The sequence below is a fragment of the Diabrotica virgifera genome, chromosome 1 (genome assembly GCF_917563875.1).
Source record: "Diabrotica virgifera virgifera chromosome 1, PGI_DIABVI_V3a".
NCBI lineage: Eukaryota > Metazoa > Arthropoda > Insecta > Coleoptera > Chrysomelidae > Diabrotica > Diabrotica virgifera.
Genome location: NC_065443.1, coordinates 286,898,117 through 286,918,099, shown reverse-complemented (window position 1 = coordinate 286,918,099; position 19,983 = coordinate 286,898,117). Strand labels below are relative to the sequence as shown.

General features: G+C 33.2%; 2 protein-coding genes across 2 annotated transcripts in view; both read right to left on the bottom strand.

The window, feature by feature from the left end:
* LOC114324301 (uncharacterized) overlaps positions 1–16,094 on the bottom strand; it is a 48,080-nt gene extending 31,986 nt beyond the window's left edge. Inside the window, exon 1 of the mRNA XM_028272108.2 lies at positions 15,929–16,094. Coding sequence (XP_028127909.1) covers positions 15,929–15,998 — 70 coding nt within the window. The 5' untranslated portion in view covers positions 15,999–16,094. The remainder of the gene's footprint in view (positions 1–15,928) is intronic.
* Positions 16,095–18,287: 2,193 nt separating this feature from the next.
* LOC114324303 (uncharacterized) overlaps positions 18,288–19,983 on the bottom strand; it is a 64,924-nt gene continuing 63,228 nt past the window's right edge. Inside the window, exon 5 of the mRNA XM_028272109.2 lies at positions 18,288–18,603. Within this exon, the coding sequence (XP_028127910.1) occupies positions 18,445–18,603 (159 nt within the window). The 3' untranslated portion in view covers positions 18,288–18,444. The remainder of the gene's footprint in view (positions 18,604–19,983) is intronic.

Sequence of the window (19,983 nt, the reverse complement as noted above, 5' to 3'; positions counted from 1 at the left end):
GTTTTTTTTTTATTTGTTTATCATTATTTTACTTTTTTTTTAACTTTTTTTTTAATTATTTTTTTTTTGTTAATTTTTTCGTGAACACACTTACAATAATATTTTGTATCGCAGAATTGCTTAGAATGGTGTTAGTTTTTTACAATTTCATTTTGCAACGAATTAAATGATTATTGGGACCGTGCAAGTTCGGCAAAGCGACCCCTATTTCTACGCTCTATACTAAAATTCGCACTTTTAATTATATTGGCCAATTATATTAGTCCTGGTTACTGGATAATTGTCAAGGCCATAGTCCAAAAAAATAATAAGAAGAAAAAATAAGATTCAGGTTATGTTATGAAAACGCCAACAATTGTATGTAGTAAATAAAATTAGTTATTAAAATGCAGTACTGCAAGCAAAATAAAATTAATTAAATTTACCTTTATATAATAATTGCATATCATATCAATATTGTGGAGCAATATATAATTTTTCTGCTTCAATGACAGAAGGTATGAAATATACGTCAATTTGACAATTTCAATTGACAATATGAATTATTTAAGATAGTTGCAATATTTCTCCGCGACTCGCGCAGGGTCGTTTCTCGTTTCCCCTTCCAAGTACTTGCACACTGCGAATACAAACATTGATATAAGTTAATATTATTACTAAAAATTATACAATTTAGACTGGTTGGCAAACAGAATTTGAGATTTACCATTTCTTCGAAAAATGATTCTATGCTCTTCTTATTTCTTGAACATTCTAGGATTACATGGTTCATATCACCAACTTCTCCGCATGGACAATATGGGTTTTCATCCAGTCCTATTTTATATTTGTACAAAGGAATCATAGCATGATTAGATCTTATTCTGTTTATTGTAACAATGAAGTTTCGTTTGGTTAATTCATGAAACCAGCTTTTCAATGGTATGTTATTTTGGTGGCCGACATAGTTAAGCCCTGTGACCGATGAATTATATTCTTGCTGCCACAATTGTTTTAAATGTGAAGTAAACTTGGAGGTAAGATCTGTATATGGAACAATATTGGTGGTTAGATGGTAGCCTGTGTCAGTGGCTGATTTGGCTAGTGTATCCACTGCATCATTACCTTTTATTCCTGAGTGCCCTTTAATCCACACTACAGTTATTGTTTTCCTTTGTTTTGTTGCTTCAAAGTTCAGTTTTAATATTTCTGCCTCTATGTTAGTAAGGTTTTTCGATGATTTCAAGTTTGTTATTCGGTCAACTGCACTTTTACTGTCAGTGAATATAACATGATTCTGTGTGTTTCTCGACTGGACGTATCTAAATGCATTTGCTATGGCAATTGTTTCGGCGGTATATATGGAACACTCATCTGGTAGCTTGAACTTGTAATATTGGGAAGAGTTTGCGTCATAAAAGGCACAGCCTACTTTTCCATTCAACTTGGATCCGTCAGTATATATGTATTGGTGTTCAGGCCATCTTCCATTAATGGTTTCTAGAAAGTTTTCTTTTGGGTCCAGGTAGTATGTTTTTATATGTTTTGAAAAGAAAACATGGGGAGGTTCGGTGTAGATAGGTATAGTTTTGTTGATAGACAGGGAGTTAGAGATTTGTGCCAGTGTGGTATAGCTGTTTACTAGGAGTGGAGTAGCTTTTGAGTGCCAATATGGATGGGTGAGTACTAGGACAGTGAGGTCGTGAATGTTACGAAGATAGCTGGCTTCTTTGGATATGGCTTTAGCCATAAATTTATGACTAATTAGCTGCCTTCTGAAAGATAGTGGAGGTTCTACAGATTCGACTTCTATAATATTTATTGGGGTAGATTTAAGATAACCAAGACATATTCTCAAACTTGTGTTTTTCTGGGTCTCTATTTTGTTTCGGTGAGTATGTGCTGCTGTTCCATATAGGTGACTGCCATAGTCTAATATACTTCTAACCATTGTTTTATAGAACAGTAAAGCGGTATTTGGATCTGCTCCCCATTTGGTATGGCAGAATGCTCTCAAAATATTCATAGCGTTCTCGGTTTTTTTATTGCATGGTGGATGGTACCTTTCCACAGTAATTTTCTGTCTAAATAGAGTCCAAGGTATTTAACACAATTTTTGATTGGAAGAAGATATGGTCCCAGTTGTAACTGTACTTGAGTTATGTCCCTTTTTTTAGTAAAAATACACACTTCAGATTTTTTTTCAGAAAGAATTAAGTTGTTTGAATCTAACCAGTGCTTAACTGACCATAGGTTTGTGTTTAAAATGTTCTGACAATTTGAAATACTAGTACCGTTGGTGTAGATAACTATATCATCAGCAAACTGTATCATATTCACGTTATTCAAATTTACTTCGAAGTCCATTGTATATAGTATAAAAAGTAGCGGGCTGAGTATGCTGCCTTGAGGGAGTCCTAAATTCGATGTTCGGGATCCTTGAAGATTTTGGTTTAATTTTAGTGAAAGTCGTCTATCGGAGTATAGTGAAATTAAAAATGAACATATTTCATGAGGTATTCCTATTGATGTCAGCTTATGGTACAAAATGTTTAAATTTACGTTATCAAAAGCCGAGGAAAGGTCAATAAAAACTGCAGCTGTATGTTTTTTTATTGTATATCCTGTCAGTATATCTGTAACGAGAACAGTAATAGCTTCGAGAGTGGACCTACATTTCCGGAAACCATATTGTGAGTTTGGTAGGATGTGTTCAAATTCTAGCCATTGTTCTAATCGATTCTTTATTATTCTTTCCAAAGTTTTAAGAATACAAGATGCCAGGGATATAGGTCTGTACGAACTTGAGAGGTCTAGCGGTTTGTCTTTCTTTTTAATAGGTAATATTATATAGTTCTTCCAGCTATCCGGAATAGGACTTGCACCAGTCCAGATACTATTATAGATTTCTAACAGAGACTTTTTATGTTTAAATGGGAGGTGAAACAGCATGGAGTAAGTTATATTGTCCTCGCCTGGTGAAGTATTATTAGATAGTTTCAACGATCTTTCTAATTCCCACATCTCAAAACGTTCAAGTAAGTACAAGTTGTTTCTGGGAACAGTTTTTAAAGATAACTGATTGTATTCTATGCATTCTTTTGCCCAGTCTGGTGAGATTGTGGCATGGAATTCTTCTATCCAATTCGCTTCCAGATCAATAGGTAACTTATTCTGCTGCTTACGATTCTTAAAACTATTTACCTTTTTCCATACTTCAGTGATGGGAGTTGTCTGATTTAGGCTCTCAACATATTTCCTCCACTGAATTCTTTTTGTTTCTTTGAATGTTTTTTTTGCGATGGCATCAACTCGTTTGAATTCAAGTAAATTTTGTATGTTTGGGTTTTCTTTCCATAATCTGAAAGCTTCTTTTCTCCTATGAGCAATGTTGTTGCAGGTCTCATTCCACCATTGTTTTGGTTTGTGCTTCCAGTACTTATTTCTTATTATTGTTCTTTTCGGGATACAAATGTTTGCAGCTGAGTTTATCGTGTCTATGAAATTGTTGTAGTTACATGCGGTGCTCATTTCCTCTAGTGTTGTCGTGTACAGATTCCAGTTGGCTCTTTTAAGAACCCATATGTTGTGAACTGGACCATAGGTTTGTACGCCTGAGTCAGAGTTATTAAACTTCATATATATAGGAAGGTGATTGGATCCATGAGGATCCTGTATGACTCAAGATATTAAATGTACTATGTCTTGCGTACAAATAGACAGATCAATGGCACTTTTTCTACCTGACGTAACAAGTGTGGGTGCACCATCATTGAGATACACAAGATTGCAGTGATTAATAGCATTGAGCAAAGAAACACCATAGACATCATTAAACTCACAACCCCAAGAAAGATGATGAGCGTTGAAATCTCCAGCAATTATAAAAGGTCGTGGTAAGTTTTCGAAAAATTGTATCCATTCTCTTACTTCTATCCGAGTCTTTGGTTTAATGTATATTGACAATATGTACACTGCTTTGTTATTAGGTAGAAGTTTCACTTCGATGCATGTACACATCATTCTTGCTGGTTTCTGTACTACGACTTCTGAAAATAATCTATTGGATTTTACTAGTATGGCTACCCCACCGTAACCATCCATACGATCTGACCGAACAATATTATAACCTTGGAAGTTATAAAACCTTTCCTGTTTGAACCAGGTCTCTGACAAAGCTGCTATGGTAGTTTCTGTTGTATTTAAGAGATATTCTAAGTTTTCTTTATTGCCAACTGCAGATCTGCAGTTCCACTGTAAAATGTTGAGTTTGATTATAGCTGAGAAGACGACGAAGTAGTTGGTATATTGTGCACGTTTAATAATTGTTTACTAATTAATATTTGCTGTAAGTCTTGTTTAGTAACATTGGGATTATTAGTTTCCCTAAAATTTTTAAAAAGTTCGGTAACAATAGTAAAAATTATATCTAAAATATCAGAGTTTGACTCTGTTTGTAGCGTGTGAGAATTTGAATTTAAATTATTTTTATATGAAGGACTATTTATAATTGGAATATTAGTTCCTGATTGTCTAAAGTTAAATGTGTATTCTGGATCTGACTGTGTCAAGACAGGACTATTTGGTCTCTGCCTTTTGCTGCCTTTAGAAGATTTGACGACTGTATATTTATTATGATTACTATTGGCCGAAAATGTGAATGGACGAGTAACAGAAGAGCTATTTAAACTTTGGTTAACAAGAGGGTAATTAGAAGAAGGCAAATTTTGTTGATGAGAATCTTTAATAATGTTATTTGATGTTACGTCTGCATAAGATTTGCGGGGAATTTGTTTGTTGGCATCATGGTAATTAATATTACTATTAGTCATGCATTCTTTAATTAATTTCTGTCTTTTGAATTCTAGACATGACTTAAGATTTGTTGTGAAGTGGTCTCCCATACAACTAAAACATTTTGGGGTTAATGTTGTTTCCTGACACTCTTTTGTATTATGGTCTTTCTGGCAATTGTTACAACGGGGGTTACTCCTACAATGCTTCCCCTGGTGGCCAAATCGCAAACAGTTGAAACAAAGCAGGACTTTTTGTTGATATGGTTCAATTTCTTTCAACACCTTATTTATAGTAACGTATTTTGGAAGTACTTGTGTTTTAAAGCTTACTACACACGATTTAGTAGGAACATAATTTATTTTATCATCGGTAACCGTTTTTCTATTTATTCTAGAAACGTTTACTACCTCAAAATTAGAATTTATTTCGAATTTTTTAATTTTATTTTTAAGATATTCATCGGAGAATTCTGTTGAGACATCCCGTATAACACCTTGTCTAATAATAATAAATTTAGGTATATAAACATCCAAATTGTTTTTAACAAAAACCGGATCGTCTTTCTTGTCGATAAGGTAATTAGCGTTTTTAGAATCCGTAAATTTAATTCTTAATTTATTTCTGCCAATTGTATCGATACTAATTATTTTATTATCTAATTCTGGGAATTTTGTAAGAATAATGTCACCAATTTTTAATGCATTAAGTTTACCTTTAAGATCGCTATCTTTATTTTCAACATATATATGGCAATGAGAGTGGCAACAACGCATTGTGCGAAATAAAAGTGTTAAACATTTTCACCAGAGTTTATTCCGATTTTTGAGGTAATAGTGCGAAATAAAATATTAACTATATGCGAACATTTGTATAAGGTCATAAACTATCTAAAGTGCAAAAAATAGTGGCAAAAATCGGCCTATAAGTAACTTATAGAACATTTTATGTTAATCAAAACAAACGACATTTTATAAATTCCAGTTCTTTTGACAACAGATAAGAGAACAAGTCTTGATCAAATTAAAAGCGACGTTGCCGGTTTTCCAAAAAGTTTTAAAAATCCAAGAAAGGAAATCAATCAATTAATAATAAACTAAGTAAACAAGATTTCGAAGTAAAAAGAATTTTAATATATTTAAAGTCATACTCAATTATTGCTTGAGAAGTTCTAGAGCCTTCGCCGGGTCGACTGGGGAACTAGAGCTTATCGCTTGCTTTAATATAGAGTACAAATACATAAAAAATGGTGGATAGTGATAATGATTACACCTCAGAAGACAGTAAAAAGAGAAGTCTAGAGATAGATGCAGACAATATTTTTAACAAGAGCAAGAAACTATCCAGAACACCAACCAAACAACAGAAAGATGAAAACAAAATTGATCAGCTTTTAAAAATGATGCAAAATTTAACAGATCAAACACAAAGTTTAACATCGGAGGTAAAAGGAATAAAAGAAGAACAACGAGAATATAGAAATGACCTCCGAGAATTAAGAAAAGAAATAAATGAATTCAAACAAAGTAACCAACAACTACAAAAAGAAAATGATGAAATGAAACAGGAACTAAAGATAGTGAAAATGAAGGTAGAAAAGTTCGAGAAAGAGAGAAAAGCTAACAATGTTATTGTCCAGGGTCTACCGATGGATACAAATAACCCAAATGTAGTCAATGAGGTTATGGCAGATTTCGTGGAAAGAGAATTAGGTATTAAAGTAGAAATAGAAGAAGCTTATAAAATAGGGGACAAAACATGTCTTGTAAAACTAAAAAACAAAAATGAAAAAATAAAAATTATGAAGAACAAAAACAAACTAAGGAATTCAAAGCCGGAAATATATATCAATAACGATCTAACGCAAGAAGAGATGAAAATACAACAAGAAATACGGAGAATTGCAAAATTTCAAAAAGAAAACGGTAAGAACACTAGAGTAGGTTATCAAAAATTAATTATTGACGGGACTGAATGGAAATGGAACAAAGAGAAGAATGAACTGGAAAGGGCAAAGCAGGACACGCCAAAAAACTGATAAAAAAACAAATATTGGATACAACACAAAAAACGGACACGAAAATGGCAAAGGAAAAGGACCTGAACAGATTAGATAAAATAAAACATACGAACACAAAAAAATATAATAAAAAACCGAAAAAATGTGATCAACTAAAAATAAGTACGTGGAACATCAGAACAATGCTTGAACCAGGAAAAATGCAGGATATCGTCTCAGAACTAGAAAGATACCAAATTGATATTGCAGTGATTCAAGAAATCAGATGGGCAGGTCAAGGAGAAATAAATAGAAAAAACTACACACTACAGTACTCGGGACATGAAAAACAAGGTCAATATGGAGTTGCTTTCATAATTATGGGAAAAATAAAAAATAACATTATGCAATTTAAACCAATAAATGAACGTATGGCTTACCTGAGAATTAACGCCAAACCATTTAATATATCAATCATAAACGTATATGCCCCAACTGAAAGTGCTACTGCGGAGGAAAAAGACAAATTGTATGAGGAACTCGAACGAGAAATGGAGAAGTTACCTAGAGAAGACACAATACTGGTAATGGGAGATTTTAATGCCCAAATAGGTAAGGAAGACTACATTAACCAAGTAGCAGGTAAGCACACAATACACGAAAAAACTAACGACAATGGCCAACGATTATGTAATCTAGCATCTAGTACCAATATGATTATCGTTAGTACAAAATTCGAACATCCCAAATACCATAAAGTGACGTGGATTTCCCCAGACCAAAAAACATGGTCACAAATAGACCATATTCTGATTACAAGAAGGAAGCAAACATCGGTAACAGACGTGAGGTCCTACAGAGGTGCACATGCAGACACAGACCATTTTATGGTGACTGCAAAAGTAAGACAAAAAGTCAAAAGAACACTAAAAAACACGACAACAAAAAATAAATGGCACGTAGAAAAACTGAATACTCCAGACATAAGGATTAAATATGCTGATGACATGAACAAAAAACTGAAGGAACAATCTAAACCTACAAAGGATATAGAAACAGAATGGAGAAATATAAAAAAATGTATAAATGAAACAGCGGAAGTACACGTAGGGATAAAAAGAAACAAAAAAAGACAAGAATGGTATAATGAAGAATGCCATAAAATGTTAAAAAAGAAGGTAGAAATGAGACAAATGTGGATAAGAACAAATAGACAGGATTATAGGGAAGAATACAATATAATAAGGCATGTATGTAAGAAAAAAATAAGGAAAATTAGACGTGAGTGGTTGGATGATAAGATAAAAGAAATAGAAAAAGAGAGTAAGAACAGAAACACAAAAGAATTCTATAAGAAAATTAGTGAGCAGAACAAAACGTTTAAAAGGAAAGATAAAAAGCATAAAAGATAAAAATGGAAAAGTATCAGAAAACGATGAAGAGTATAAAGAAATTTGGACTAACTATTTTAAAGAATTATTAACAGAACAACAAGATGAAGACCTAAATGAAAACAGAGGAGAAGAGACAATGATGTTAGGAAACCAGCTACAAATACCAACAAAAGAGGAAGTTGAGGAAATTATTAATAGCAGCCGTAATGGTAAAGCCTCAGGATCGGACTGTATCAATATGGAGCTTATAAAATATGGTGGTGAAGAATTAAAAGATAGATTATACAATTTAATAAAAGACATATGGGACGAAGAAAAAATGCCGGAAGAATGGTACAAAGGACAAATTATCACGATTCATAAAAAAGGAGATCAACAGATGTGTAAAAACTACAGAGGACTGACGCTATTAAACACAGCATATAAAATCATGTCCGCCTTAATACAACGAAGACTGACCGAAGCTACCACGAATATCATAGGACACTATCAATGCGGATTTGTTAAGGGAAAGTCTACAACAGATGCCATACATACAGTTAAACAAATTATGGAAAAAGCTCATGGATATAAAATAGAAATTGAACTGCTTTTTATAGATTTTCGACAAGCATTTGATACAATAAATAGATCAAAACTAATGGTAGCTCTGAAAGAAATGGGAATACAACATAAATTAAGAAGATTAATACAAATGACAATGAGTAGAACTGTAGTTAGTATAAAAACTCAAGTAGGCGACACAGACGAATTTGTCATCAATAAAGGGGTGAGACAAGGAGATTCATTATCAGCAACTCTGTTTAATCTTGCCCTAGAATACGTCGTCAGGAAGATCAACAAAGGCACCCTCCGAACGAGAGAAGGACAAATAATAGCATACGCTGATGATATTGTGCTAATAACAAAAAATAGAAAAACAATGGAACGAATGTTAAACGAAATGGTAACAGAAGGAAAAGTAATGGGATTAAAAATAAACCAAGAGAAAACCAAAATAATGAGATTTGACAAAAACTTTGAAAACAGAAAGGTTAGAGTAGGAGAATACACTTTTGAAGAAGTCGAAAAATTTAAATATTTAGGAATATTAATAACAAACAATGGAGAAAGAGAAACCGAAATCAAAGAAAGGATTATTACAGCAAATAAGAGCTTCCATGCAAATAAAAAATTACTTAAAAATAAGTTATTGAGTAAGAAATCAAAAATGAAAGTATACAAAACAATAATTCGACCGACGATGATGTATGCAGCCGAAACTCTTAGCATGACAAAAAAACAAGAGGAAAACCTTAGAATACAAGAAAGAAAAATACTAAGAGCAATATTAGGACCAATAAAAATAAATGACAATGAATTTAGACAAAGAACGAACCTTGAGTTACTGGAAGAAATTGAGGAGGATATAGTATGTAAAATAAAACAGCAAAGAGCAAAATGGCTAGGACACATATGGAGATCCGGATCAACTACGACGATATACTCAATATTGGAATGGACACCAGCTGGCAAAAGAAGACGTGGAAGACCAAGATCTACATGGTTACAAGAAGTAGTAAGTGATCTCAACAATGCGGGCATACGACATTGGAAAGGGAAAACCAGAGACAGGAATGAGTGGAGAAAAATAACAGAGAAAATTAAATAACGAACATGAGGACTGATCTACCTCAAAACATAGATCTAGAGAGCGTAAGCGGCGTAACCCCTAAAGGGGTGTTTAGCCACTATATATATATATATATATGGAACGGTCCACGGTCATTTATGGTATACTTAAAAATTTCTTTTTGTTTGTCATCGTTAGATTTAATAGGATCGGAAGTACTTACAGTTTGGTTGAGTTCAGCCTTACTAAAACCTTTAAAATTGCTAGGGGATTCCATTTCAATATCTGGACTACTAAGGGTGGTATTGGGAGGTCCATCAGGTTCAGGGGGCGGTTTACCGCCCGTGTCCGCACTCATTTAATTAAAAAATAGAAACAAAAACGCGAGTTATTAGTCTATATATTATTTGAATAATTATCGATACTTATTATTCGTATTTGTAAAGCGTTTCGTAAAGTGAAAATATATCACGAAGGGCAAAACTAAGACATTAAAAGACCGTAATAAGGCCGATAGTAACGTTTGCTTCTGAAACATGGGTCACAACAACAAAACACAAGAGTGGTTATTAGTTTGGGAGCGGAAAATACTGCGCAAAATCTTCGGGGAGAAAAACTTAAATGGACAATGGGTAAGAAGAACAAATAAGGAACTAATTGAGCTCTATCAAGATCCTAATATACTAGCAGTAATTAAGGCGCAAAGACTTGATGGTTGGGCCATATGCAGAGGATGATTCCATCTAGAATTCCCAGAATGGTACTATCTAGTGCATTGGTAGGGAAAAGGCGAAAAAGAAGACCGAGCTCACGATGGAGTAATGGAGTTAGAGAAGATATGAGAAGAATTAACATAAGGAACTGGGAAAGAACAGCGGCTGACAAAAGGGAGTGGAACAGAATAGTACATCAAGTCATGAGCCTATTAGGCTCGTAGTGCTTACATATCATTAGGTGTATATTCCTTATTAGGATACAGTTATTGTATAACACCGTACAAACTACCCTAAAAAGAACCAAAATGACTATCTACAGAACATTGATTAGACTCGTAGTAACCTATGGTTGTGAAACCTGGGTAATGACTAAAAAAGTTGAAGCCCAACTCAGGAAGTTCAAGAGAAAGATGCGGAGAAAAGTATATGGCCGGAAGCAAGAGGAAGACGGTACATCAAGAATCAGGAGGACGACGAAGTCAATTAACTGAATGAAGGGTATGCTATTATTGTAAAATTTTTTAAAAAAACCAAACACTGTCATGGCTGGGACATGTCCAGAGACAAGAAAATGTGAAACAGCTTTACTGATTTTAGTCCAGAGAAATTAGGTTTTTTTGTCGGAACACTTGAGCAGCCAGGTTGCAAATGGGTTTTTTGGATACTATATACCTAATACGTTATAAATACAAAAATGCTTGTCACAGTTAGCACGAGAATTTTAGTTATTAAAAATAAGGGTTAAAAATGGCAGTTTTCTCGTTTAAATCGTTACAGGTAAAAATAAGGTAATTAAACATCTTATTTATAGTAGTCTTATTTTAGTAGACGAGCAAAGGTTTAAAATGTCAGTTTTTGAATTTTAGTCTAATCATTTGTTGCTTCGTAAATTGCAAAATAAGAATAACATTTCAAAAATAAAAAATTTGCTATAACTTTTGCGAAAAGGTCTTTAAGACTTTTATATCTCACGAAACGTTGAGTCAAACAGTCAACACAATGCACAAAAAATTTCAAGACGATTCGTCAATTTGTTTGAATTTTATTCATTTTGTTTATCCCAAAGAGCTTTTTTTCAACGTTATTGTTCAGAAAATAATAATCACATAGCAATTCTGTGGGAACCACATCAAAGAAGAATACTTAAATTTTCAAAGTATTTAAAAAAATCAATTAACAGTCATTTTTATCATTCCGAAAACATTTTACTAAAGTAGTCATTTTTGGCTTATAAATATTTTGAACAGATTTGTTAATATTGACTGTAAAGTAAATCTACTTTGGATTTCAAAAGTTGGTATTTTTACACGAATTTTCAAAAAAAAAAACTTTTTATCTAGGTTACTTACGGTCAAAGTTAGCCACTTTTATTATTTAATTCACAGTTATATTCACAGTATATATGTTATAGTCAAAGCCCGAATTTCAGGCACTCCTAGATTTGACTAGGCAATTCTCAGGTCTGACTGAAGATCTTAGTTAAAGCCCGAAATAAATTACAGTTTCGTCCTTTGACTAGTCAAACCTAGGAAAGAATAAGTTGATCAGGCAAAGGTCGAAATTTAATTTTATGAAACCGGGGTTTGACTGGTCAAACCCCGATCAGCTATTAAAATGTCGTAATTTGTTAGATTAGCTTTAATAAAATGTCATTTTTTATTTAATATTAATGTTTATTATTTTTATATTTTCGTAATTAAAATAAAATAAATAGTGTTTATTCTCACATGTTAAGGCATTATGGCATTTAGAGTTGCACAATACGTTAGACCTTTTTTACACTTACATAATTTTGAAGAGCATTTCTTATTGCAGAAGCATTTTATAAAGCCTTGTCCCCCAAATTTAGAATCTTTCTTGCTAATTTCTCTTAGAGACATCTTAACGTCTGGAACATCTTCGAAATTAAGAAAATTCTCTTTGCATTCTCTTATTTGATTTCTTAAAAAAATAATGTTTATTGTTCCGTATTTTGTATCAACTCTATATAAACCGTCAGTTGTTTTAGCTTTTATAATACCCAAAATATTTCGAGCATCTCCTTTGGCTATATCAAAGCTGGGAATAGGTATTGTTACTCAGAAAGAAAAGATTAAAATAAATATAGGAAAGGCGATTAAAGGTCTTCATGCCCAGGCTAATACTATGAAGCAATTTAATGAAAAAAAAATTCCTCAATTTCGATCGGAATAACTGTAACAATTGAGATGCTCGAAATATTTTGAGTATCACATAAGATAAAACAATTGACGGTTTATATAGAGTTGGTACGAAATACGGAACAATAAACATACTTGTTTCAAGAAATCAAATAAGAGAATGCAAAGAGAATTTTCTTAATTTCAAAGATGTTCCAGACGTTAAGTTGTCTCTAAGAGAAATGAGTACAGAAGATTCGAAATTTGGAGGACAAGGCTTTATAAAATGCTACTGCAATAAGAAATGCTCTTCAAAAGTGTAAAAGGTCTAACGCATTGTGCAACTCTAAATGCCATAATGCCTCAACATGTGAGAATAAACACTATTTTGTATAATAATAAATATTAAAATTAAAAAATGACGTTTTATTAAACCCAGTCTAACAAATTACGACATTTTAATAACTGATCGGGGTTTGACCAGTTAAACCCCGATTTCATAAAATTAAATTTCGACCTTTGCCTGACCAACTTAGTCTCTCCTAGGTTTAACTAGTCAAAGGCCGAAACTGTAACTTCATTTTGGTCTTTGACTAAGATCGTCAGTCAGACCTGAGGATTGCCTAGCCAAACCTAGGAGTGCCTGAAATTCGGGCTTTGACTATAACATATACATAAAATTCTCCTGTAACAGTGTTAGTTACCATACTCCTCCGAAACCGCTTGACCGATTTTTATGAAATTTTACACGTATATCCTATAGGACCGAGATTAGGTTATAATCTATTTTTCATATCCATAAGTTATAAGGGGGGTTGCCGCCCTGACATTTTTTTTATTTTTTAGGACAAAATTGGCTGTCTTAATTTTGTATGATGTAGAATTACAAAATACATACCATCCTTAATTTTCACTCTTCTATCACCAATCCTTATTTTTTAATAGTCATCTATATATTTACATCTATAAAATTTTCCTGTCACAGTGTAGTTGCCATATTTTCCTCCGAGACGGCTTAACCGATTTTTATGAAATTATATATATGTATATTCGGTAGGTCTTAGAATCGGTCGTAATCTATGTTTCATATGCCTGAGTGATAAGGGGAGTTCTCTCTAACATTTTGTAATGTTAGGTGAGGATATGTGTACATAACGTACTTCACAAGACTACAAATACATATAAATTAAAAAAGTTATGATCAAATCCATCAACAAGATCCGGAGATATTAATCGCAGCATATGTTTGAAGAACCAATTTCATTTTTTGAGTGCACGGATTTTAATAATTCACACCCACCGACCACGAATCGATTTCGTTAGGACGTCATTTTAAAGCTTTATGAGTCTCTCTGTTGAAGTTCAAAGTTTACTAAAACTTTTACACACAAACTATATACCTTATAGTTCAAAATGGCGCTAGAAAGGTTGCTTAATTGTTATAAGCAAAGTAGCTGTGAATAAAATAAGAAAAGTGGCTAACTTTGACGGTAATTAAACTAGGCTGACATAATTAACCTTTTTTTTGGAAATCCGTGTAAAAATACTAGCTTTACAAATCCCAATCCTTTACAAGTACAAAGTAGTTTTAGTCTACAGTCAATATTAACAAAGTTATTCAAATTGTTTATAAGCCAAAAATGACTCTACTTTCGTAAAATATTTTAGGAATCATAAAAATGACTTTTTAATGATTTTTTAAAATACGTTGAAAACATAACTATTCTTCTTTTATGTGGTTTCCACAGAATTTCTCTATCATTATTGTTTTCTGAACAATAACGTTGCAAAAAAAGCTCTTTGGGATAAACAAATTGAATAAAATTTAAACTAATTAACGAATCGTCTTGAAATTTTTTATGAATTATAGGAACTTTTTGACTCAACTTTTTGTGTAATATGAAAGTCTTATGGTCATTTTAGCAAAAGTTATAGCAAATGTTTATTTTCGATATTTTAGTTTTATTTTACAAGTAAAATATGGTTTTGCTTGCTTTCGATTTAGAGGGATGCACAATCGCTGGACAGCTGTTCCTGCCATTGCAAGCTTCTTCAACAGCGCTAACGTGCACACCTCTGAATCGAAAACCAGCTCGCCCATCTCGTGATTTTTATCATTCCGAAAACATCTTACTAAAGTAGTCATTTTTGGCTTATAAATATTTTAAATAGATTTTTTAATATTGACTGTAGAGTAAATCTACTTTTGGATTTCAAAAGTTACTATTTTTACACGAATTTTCAACAAAAAGACTTTTCACCTAGGTTATTTACGGTCAATGTTAGCCACTTTTATAGCATATACATAAAATTCTCCTGTAACAGTGTTAGTTACCATACTCCTCCGATTTTTATGAATTTTACACTTATACCCTATAGGACCGAGATTAGGTTGTAATCTATTTTTCATATCCATAAGTTATAAGGGGGGTTGCCGCCCTGACATTTTTTTTTATTTTTTAGGACAAAATTGTCTGTCTTAATTTAATATGATGTAGAATTAAAAAATACATATTATCCTTAATTTTCACGCTTCTACCACCAACCTCTATTTTTTAATAGCCATCTATATATTTACATCTATTAAATTCTCCTGTCACAGTGTTAGTTGCCATACAAATTTTTTATGCATTATAGGAAATTTTTGACTCAACTTTTTGTGTAATATGAAAGTCTTAAGGTCATTTTAGCAAAAGTTATAGCAAATGTTTTATTTTCGATATTTTAGTTTTATTTTACAAGTAAAAGATGGTTTTGCTTGCTTTCGATTTAGAGGGATGCACAATCGCTGGACAGCTGTTCCTGCCATTGCAAGCTTCTTCAACAGCGCTAACGTGCACACCTCTGAATCGAAAACCAGCTCGCCCATCTATTTAAGGGAAATTTCAAAGATCATTGAAATCCCCATTGGGACTCAATCCAGCGACATCTCTTAAACAAACTGAAAATCTCAGATGCAGAATTCACCATTGTAAAAACTTATTTAAATCTGAAACTTTTCTTGTTGAAAGTATTTTCTGGCACATCTTTAATCTACGACTTTTACAATTTTTAAGACAGCAGATGAAGAATATAGAAAACAAAAAGGACTCTACTATACGCAGTCACATTCCGTTTTAATTCGTCTAGGAAAAGGACAGAAAGAAACTTCCTAGTACTCAAAACTGAGTAACGATAGAAAGGTAAAATGTTTTGCTTGTTTTCGATTCAGATCAAAAAATTGATACTATAGAAAATGGAGTAAAAGTGTGAAGAGTGAAATAAATAAATACAAATTTAAAACTCTTGTAACTTACCGTATTCTGAAATAACATTTGCATTTGTCAAACCAAAGACTAAAGCAAAGCAAACTATCAAGACTTTCATTTCGTTGCCTTCAATACTTTTACCACTACTCTATGTACTCTATCTTTCTGACTGTAATTATAAGTTTTAAGACTGCGTTTTTATTAAACATGTATAATATAACTATCAGTTTATCTAAAGTGGTTACAGTTATCTCTATGGACGTCCATGTCGTTGAGAAAATTGCAGCTGTAAAAAAACTAATAAAAAACTACGTTTTTAATTGTATGAAATCGTGAGAGAAAAGTTATAAGCTCAAGGACACAATTTATTCTTCTTAGTAATGATACAAAAAGTACACATTCATACAAAATATAGTAAAAGGAAAAATCAAAGCACAAAGAAATCCAGGCCGTAGAAGAATGTCCTGGATGAGAAATTTGAGAGAGTGGTTTGGCTGTACCACTAACGGAATATTCAAAACAGCAGTAAATAAAATTAGAATCGCCCTAATGATATTCAATCTCCGATAGAAGAGGCACTCAAAGAAGAAGAAGTAATGATACCACACAGCTAGTTCTTAACCATTTGAATGCTGATGACGCCTAAAGACGTCATATCGTTACTACTGTCAGGTGCGCATGATGGCTTCAGGCGTCATATGCAGATTTGAACAACATTCATTTAGAGGTTATTATTTTTGTTTGATCTTGACTGAAACTAGTTGTCTTTCTATTGAGTATGAAGATAAAAGTGTTTTTATAACGTCAGTTTAGATTTATATTATGGATGAAGCAATTCCAGGGCCATCTTGACCAAAACCCTACAGTGTAAATGCAGCGATAAATCGAGTTAGCGCCAATGAACCTGTTGTATCCAATATATCAATGATATGGAAATATTATCCTGGAGAGTTTTAGGACTCTGCACCTCCTTAAATCGATGATTTAATAAAATGATTGTGGGTGTGTAAAATCTGATTGCACCCTTCTCGAAGGCGTCGTGTTCAAACTGAACCCAGCGAATCTAGACTAGAGATGATCGATAAACAATCCCCAAACCAAGTCGTGAGACATCGTGGTGGCTCTACTAACACTACTAACACAAACACTATAGTGACAATATCGCAAACGGTTCCTTTGGGGTAACAGGTCACACCTCATCGTATTTAGTCTTTACTCTCGCAAGCGCGGCTATGCAATAGGTGGAATATCTTTCCCTAGGTACTCGTTCCCTGGTCAGAGGACTCTAAAGACAAAACCACGGTTTCTAAAGCCGAAGGACAGGAATTTTTTAGAGAAAATCCAAACGCCGAAAGACCAAGAATTTCTACGGAAATCTCCCAAGCTAAAAGGTAAGGAACCACAAAGTCAGAGTAACAATGTTGGAAAACGTTGATCTCATGACAGATGAAGATATTAAAGTTGCAAAGCTAACTGGCATCTCAAAATGCCAAAACCTGTAACCTGGTGAAACAAGGCAACGATTAGGTACATACAAGCCAAAATGGTTGTAATCAAGGCCAATTTTATCAAGGCCACAAGTCATCACAAATGATTCTTAATAGACTAAAGATTAGTAACTATGGGCTCAGGATACATCTTTGAATCGTCTGGGGTTTTAAAGGGGTTTCAGGACCTTCTCATTAGATTTTTAATCTCAAGAAGAGGTCCAAAAGCTCCAAACAACCTTTTTTTGGAGTCGGAAAGTTAACCTTCCGATCCAAAGAAGAGATTCTCCAAAATTTACTACAAATCTAATAAGCAAAGACAGGAAAACAGTCAAAGCCATAGTTAGTCTATTAACAGCGCAATGTAATCTGAATTGACAGCTGAAGCTGATGGGATTGGCAGATAATGACCTATGCAAATTCTGTCACCTAATCACCACGAAGAAAAAGAAAAAGAAAAAGAAAAAGAAGAAGAAGAAGGAAGTTGACTGACATCGAAGAAAACTCTATAATAGATTTTTAGAAGACTAGTTTAGACATGTCATCAAGTAGTTTTCAAGTTGATTTTCAACTTCATTTTATTTATTCATTTGTTTAAGTTTTTATGTTGCTTTTTATTTTTTTGTATATGCGAATATTTTGTTTTTTATTTGTCAATGAAGATGGGACATGAATTATTATATACTTTGTTTTAGTTAAAAAAAAATACTTAGTTTTTGTGTTCGTTTTGATACTTTTGGTTGGTCGTTTTTAGAAAATTCTCATTATCGAGAATATCCTCTTAATATTTTTGTTCTTGAGAATCTTCCATTACTTTTTGCGACATACTAAGTGTTGAGCATAAATAAGGAAGGTTGTATTTATGTAACATCACATGAAGGAAAATATCGGGAAGCCACGGGAAAATAGAGATTTCTGTGTCATTATTTATTATTTATTTACACAATATTCAGTATTATTTCAATACAGTGTGTAATATGTTCTATAAATTACAAAAACAGATTCACTAAGGAAACAAAAATCCCCACAACCTTCTAAAATGGTTCGGCATTGTTTCTGACTGCATCTTGGCAGTGCCTAAGCAAAAAGAGAGTTAATGAGAGTTTTGATGGCATCGTCGATAATTGGCATCAAAAAGTTACCATGCTCATCGATGAATTTAGCCACGTTGTCGTTGAGAAGAGTATTGACCAAAGCTGTGAATTCTGGGTTGTCCAAGAGACCATTCAAGTTGAACTGTAAAAAAAAACAAAAAGAGATATTAATGAATAAATATTTTTTATTTTTAGATCGTGTTACATAAAAAGTATAAGGAGACTGCTGGAATATACAATAAACGCAGACCAGGAAAACCAGATAGAGCTGGGTGAAAAGGAGAAAATTGATATATGGGAAAACTATATCCAAAAGTTCTTCCATGATAAAAGACCAGACCAATGAGTGAAGTTTATACAGACGACCAGCCGACTGGCCCTTCAATTACTAAAGAGGAGATAAAAAGGCAATATTAACAATACTAGGCAACAATAAGCCAACAATAAGGCACCAAGGAAATACTTAGACTACTAGATGAAAGAGGAATTTCAGCACTATACAAAATATTTAATTTCATTTATGAAACTGGTTACTATCCTCAACAGTGGTTGCGCTGTACCTTTATTCCCTTATCCAAGAAAGTTAATGCAAAAATATATGAGAATCCATTCTCATTAGGCTGATGAGTCACACTTTAAAGATATTCTTAAAAATACTACATCCAAGATTATACAAAAATGTGAATGGGACATAAGTGATTCTCAGTTCGGGTTTAGGCAAGGTTTAGGAACAAGAGAAGCAATAGTAACAACAAAACATTGCTGCGATCAAAGTAAAGAGGTGCTCCTAAGCTTCTTAGATTTCGAAAAAGTGTTTGTTCATGTCCAATACCACAAATAAATGCAGATCATCAAGAAATTTGATACAGACCAAAAAGACATAAGATCCATTAAAAACCTGTACTGGTATCAAAGGGCAAAATTAACAATAGACAATTCTATATCATGGCCTATAGATATAAGAAGGAATGTCCAACAGGGATGTGTGCTTTCCCCTCTTTTATTTAACATTTATTCGGAAGCCATATTTCAAGAGTCTTTGGAAGATGAAGAGATGGGAATCAAAGTGAATGGAGTATTGATCAACAACATACGATATGCTGATGATGGTGTTTTGATTTGTGATAACATAGTCGATCTTCAACAATTTGTCACTATAATCAAAGAATACAGTAAGCGAATGGGATTATAGATTAATACCACAAAGACCAAATTCATGATCATTTCCAGGAACTTGGATGCACTTGAAAACTCCACCATAATACTGCATACCAAGTCCACTGAAAGAGTGAGCAAATTTAAATACTTAAAAACGTGGCTTTTTGAAGACGGCTTCGGAGGGGGAAGTAAAATGTCGCAATGAGCAAGCTCGACAAGCTTTAGTAAAATTTAGGAAGGTACTGGCCTGTTCATATTTCGATCTTCAACTGAGACTAAGGTTTACTCATGGTCAGTGCTGCTATATAGCGTAGAAGGGAACGTAAACAAGGGATATAAACAGATTGGAAGCTTCGGAGATGTG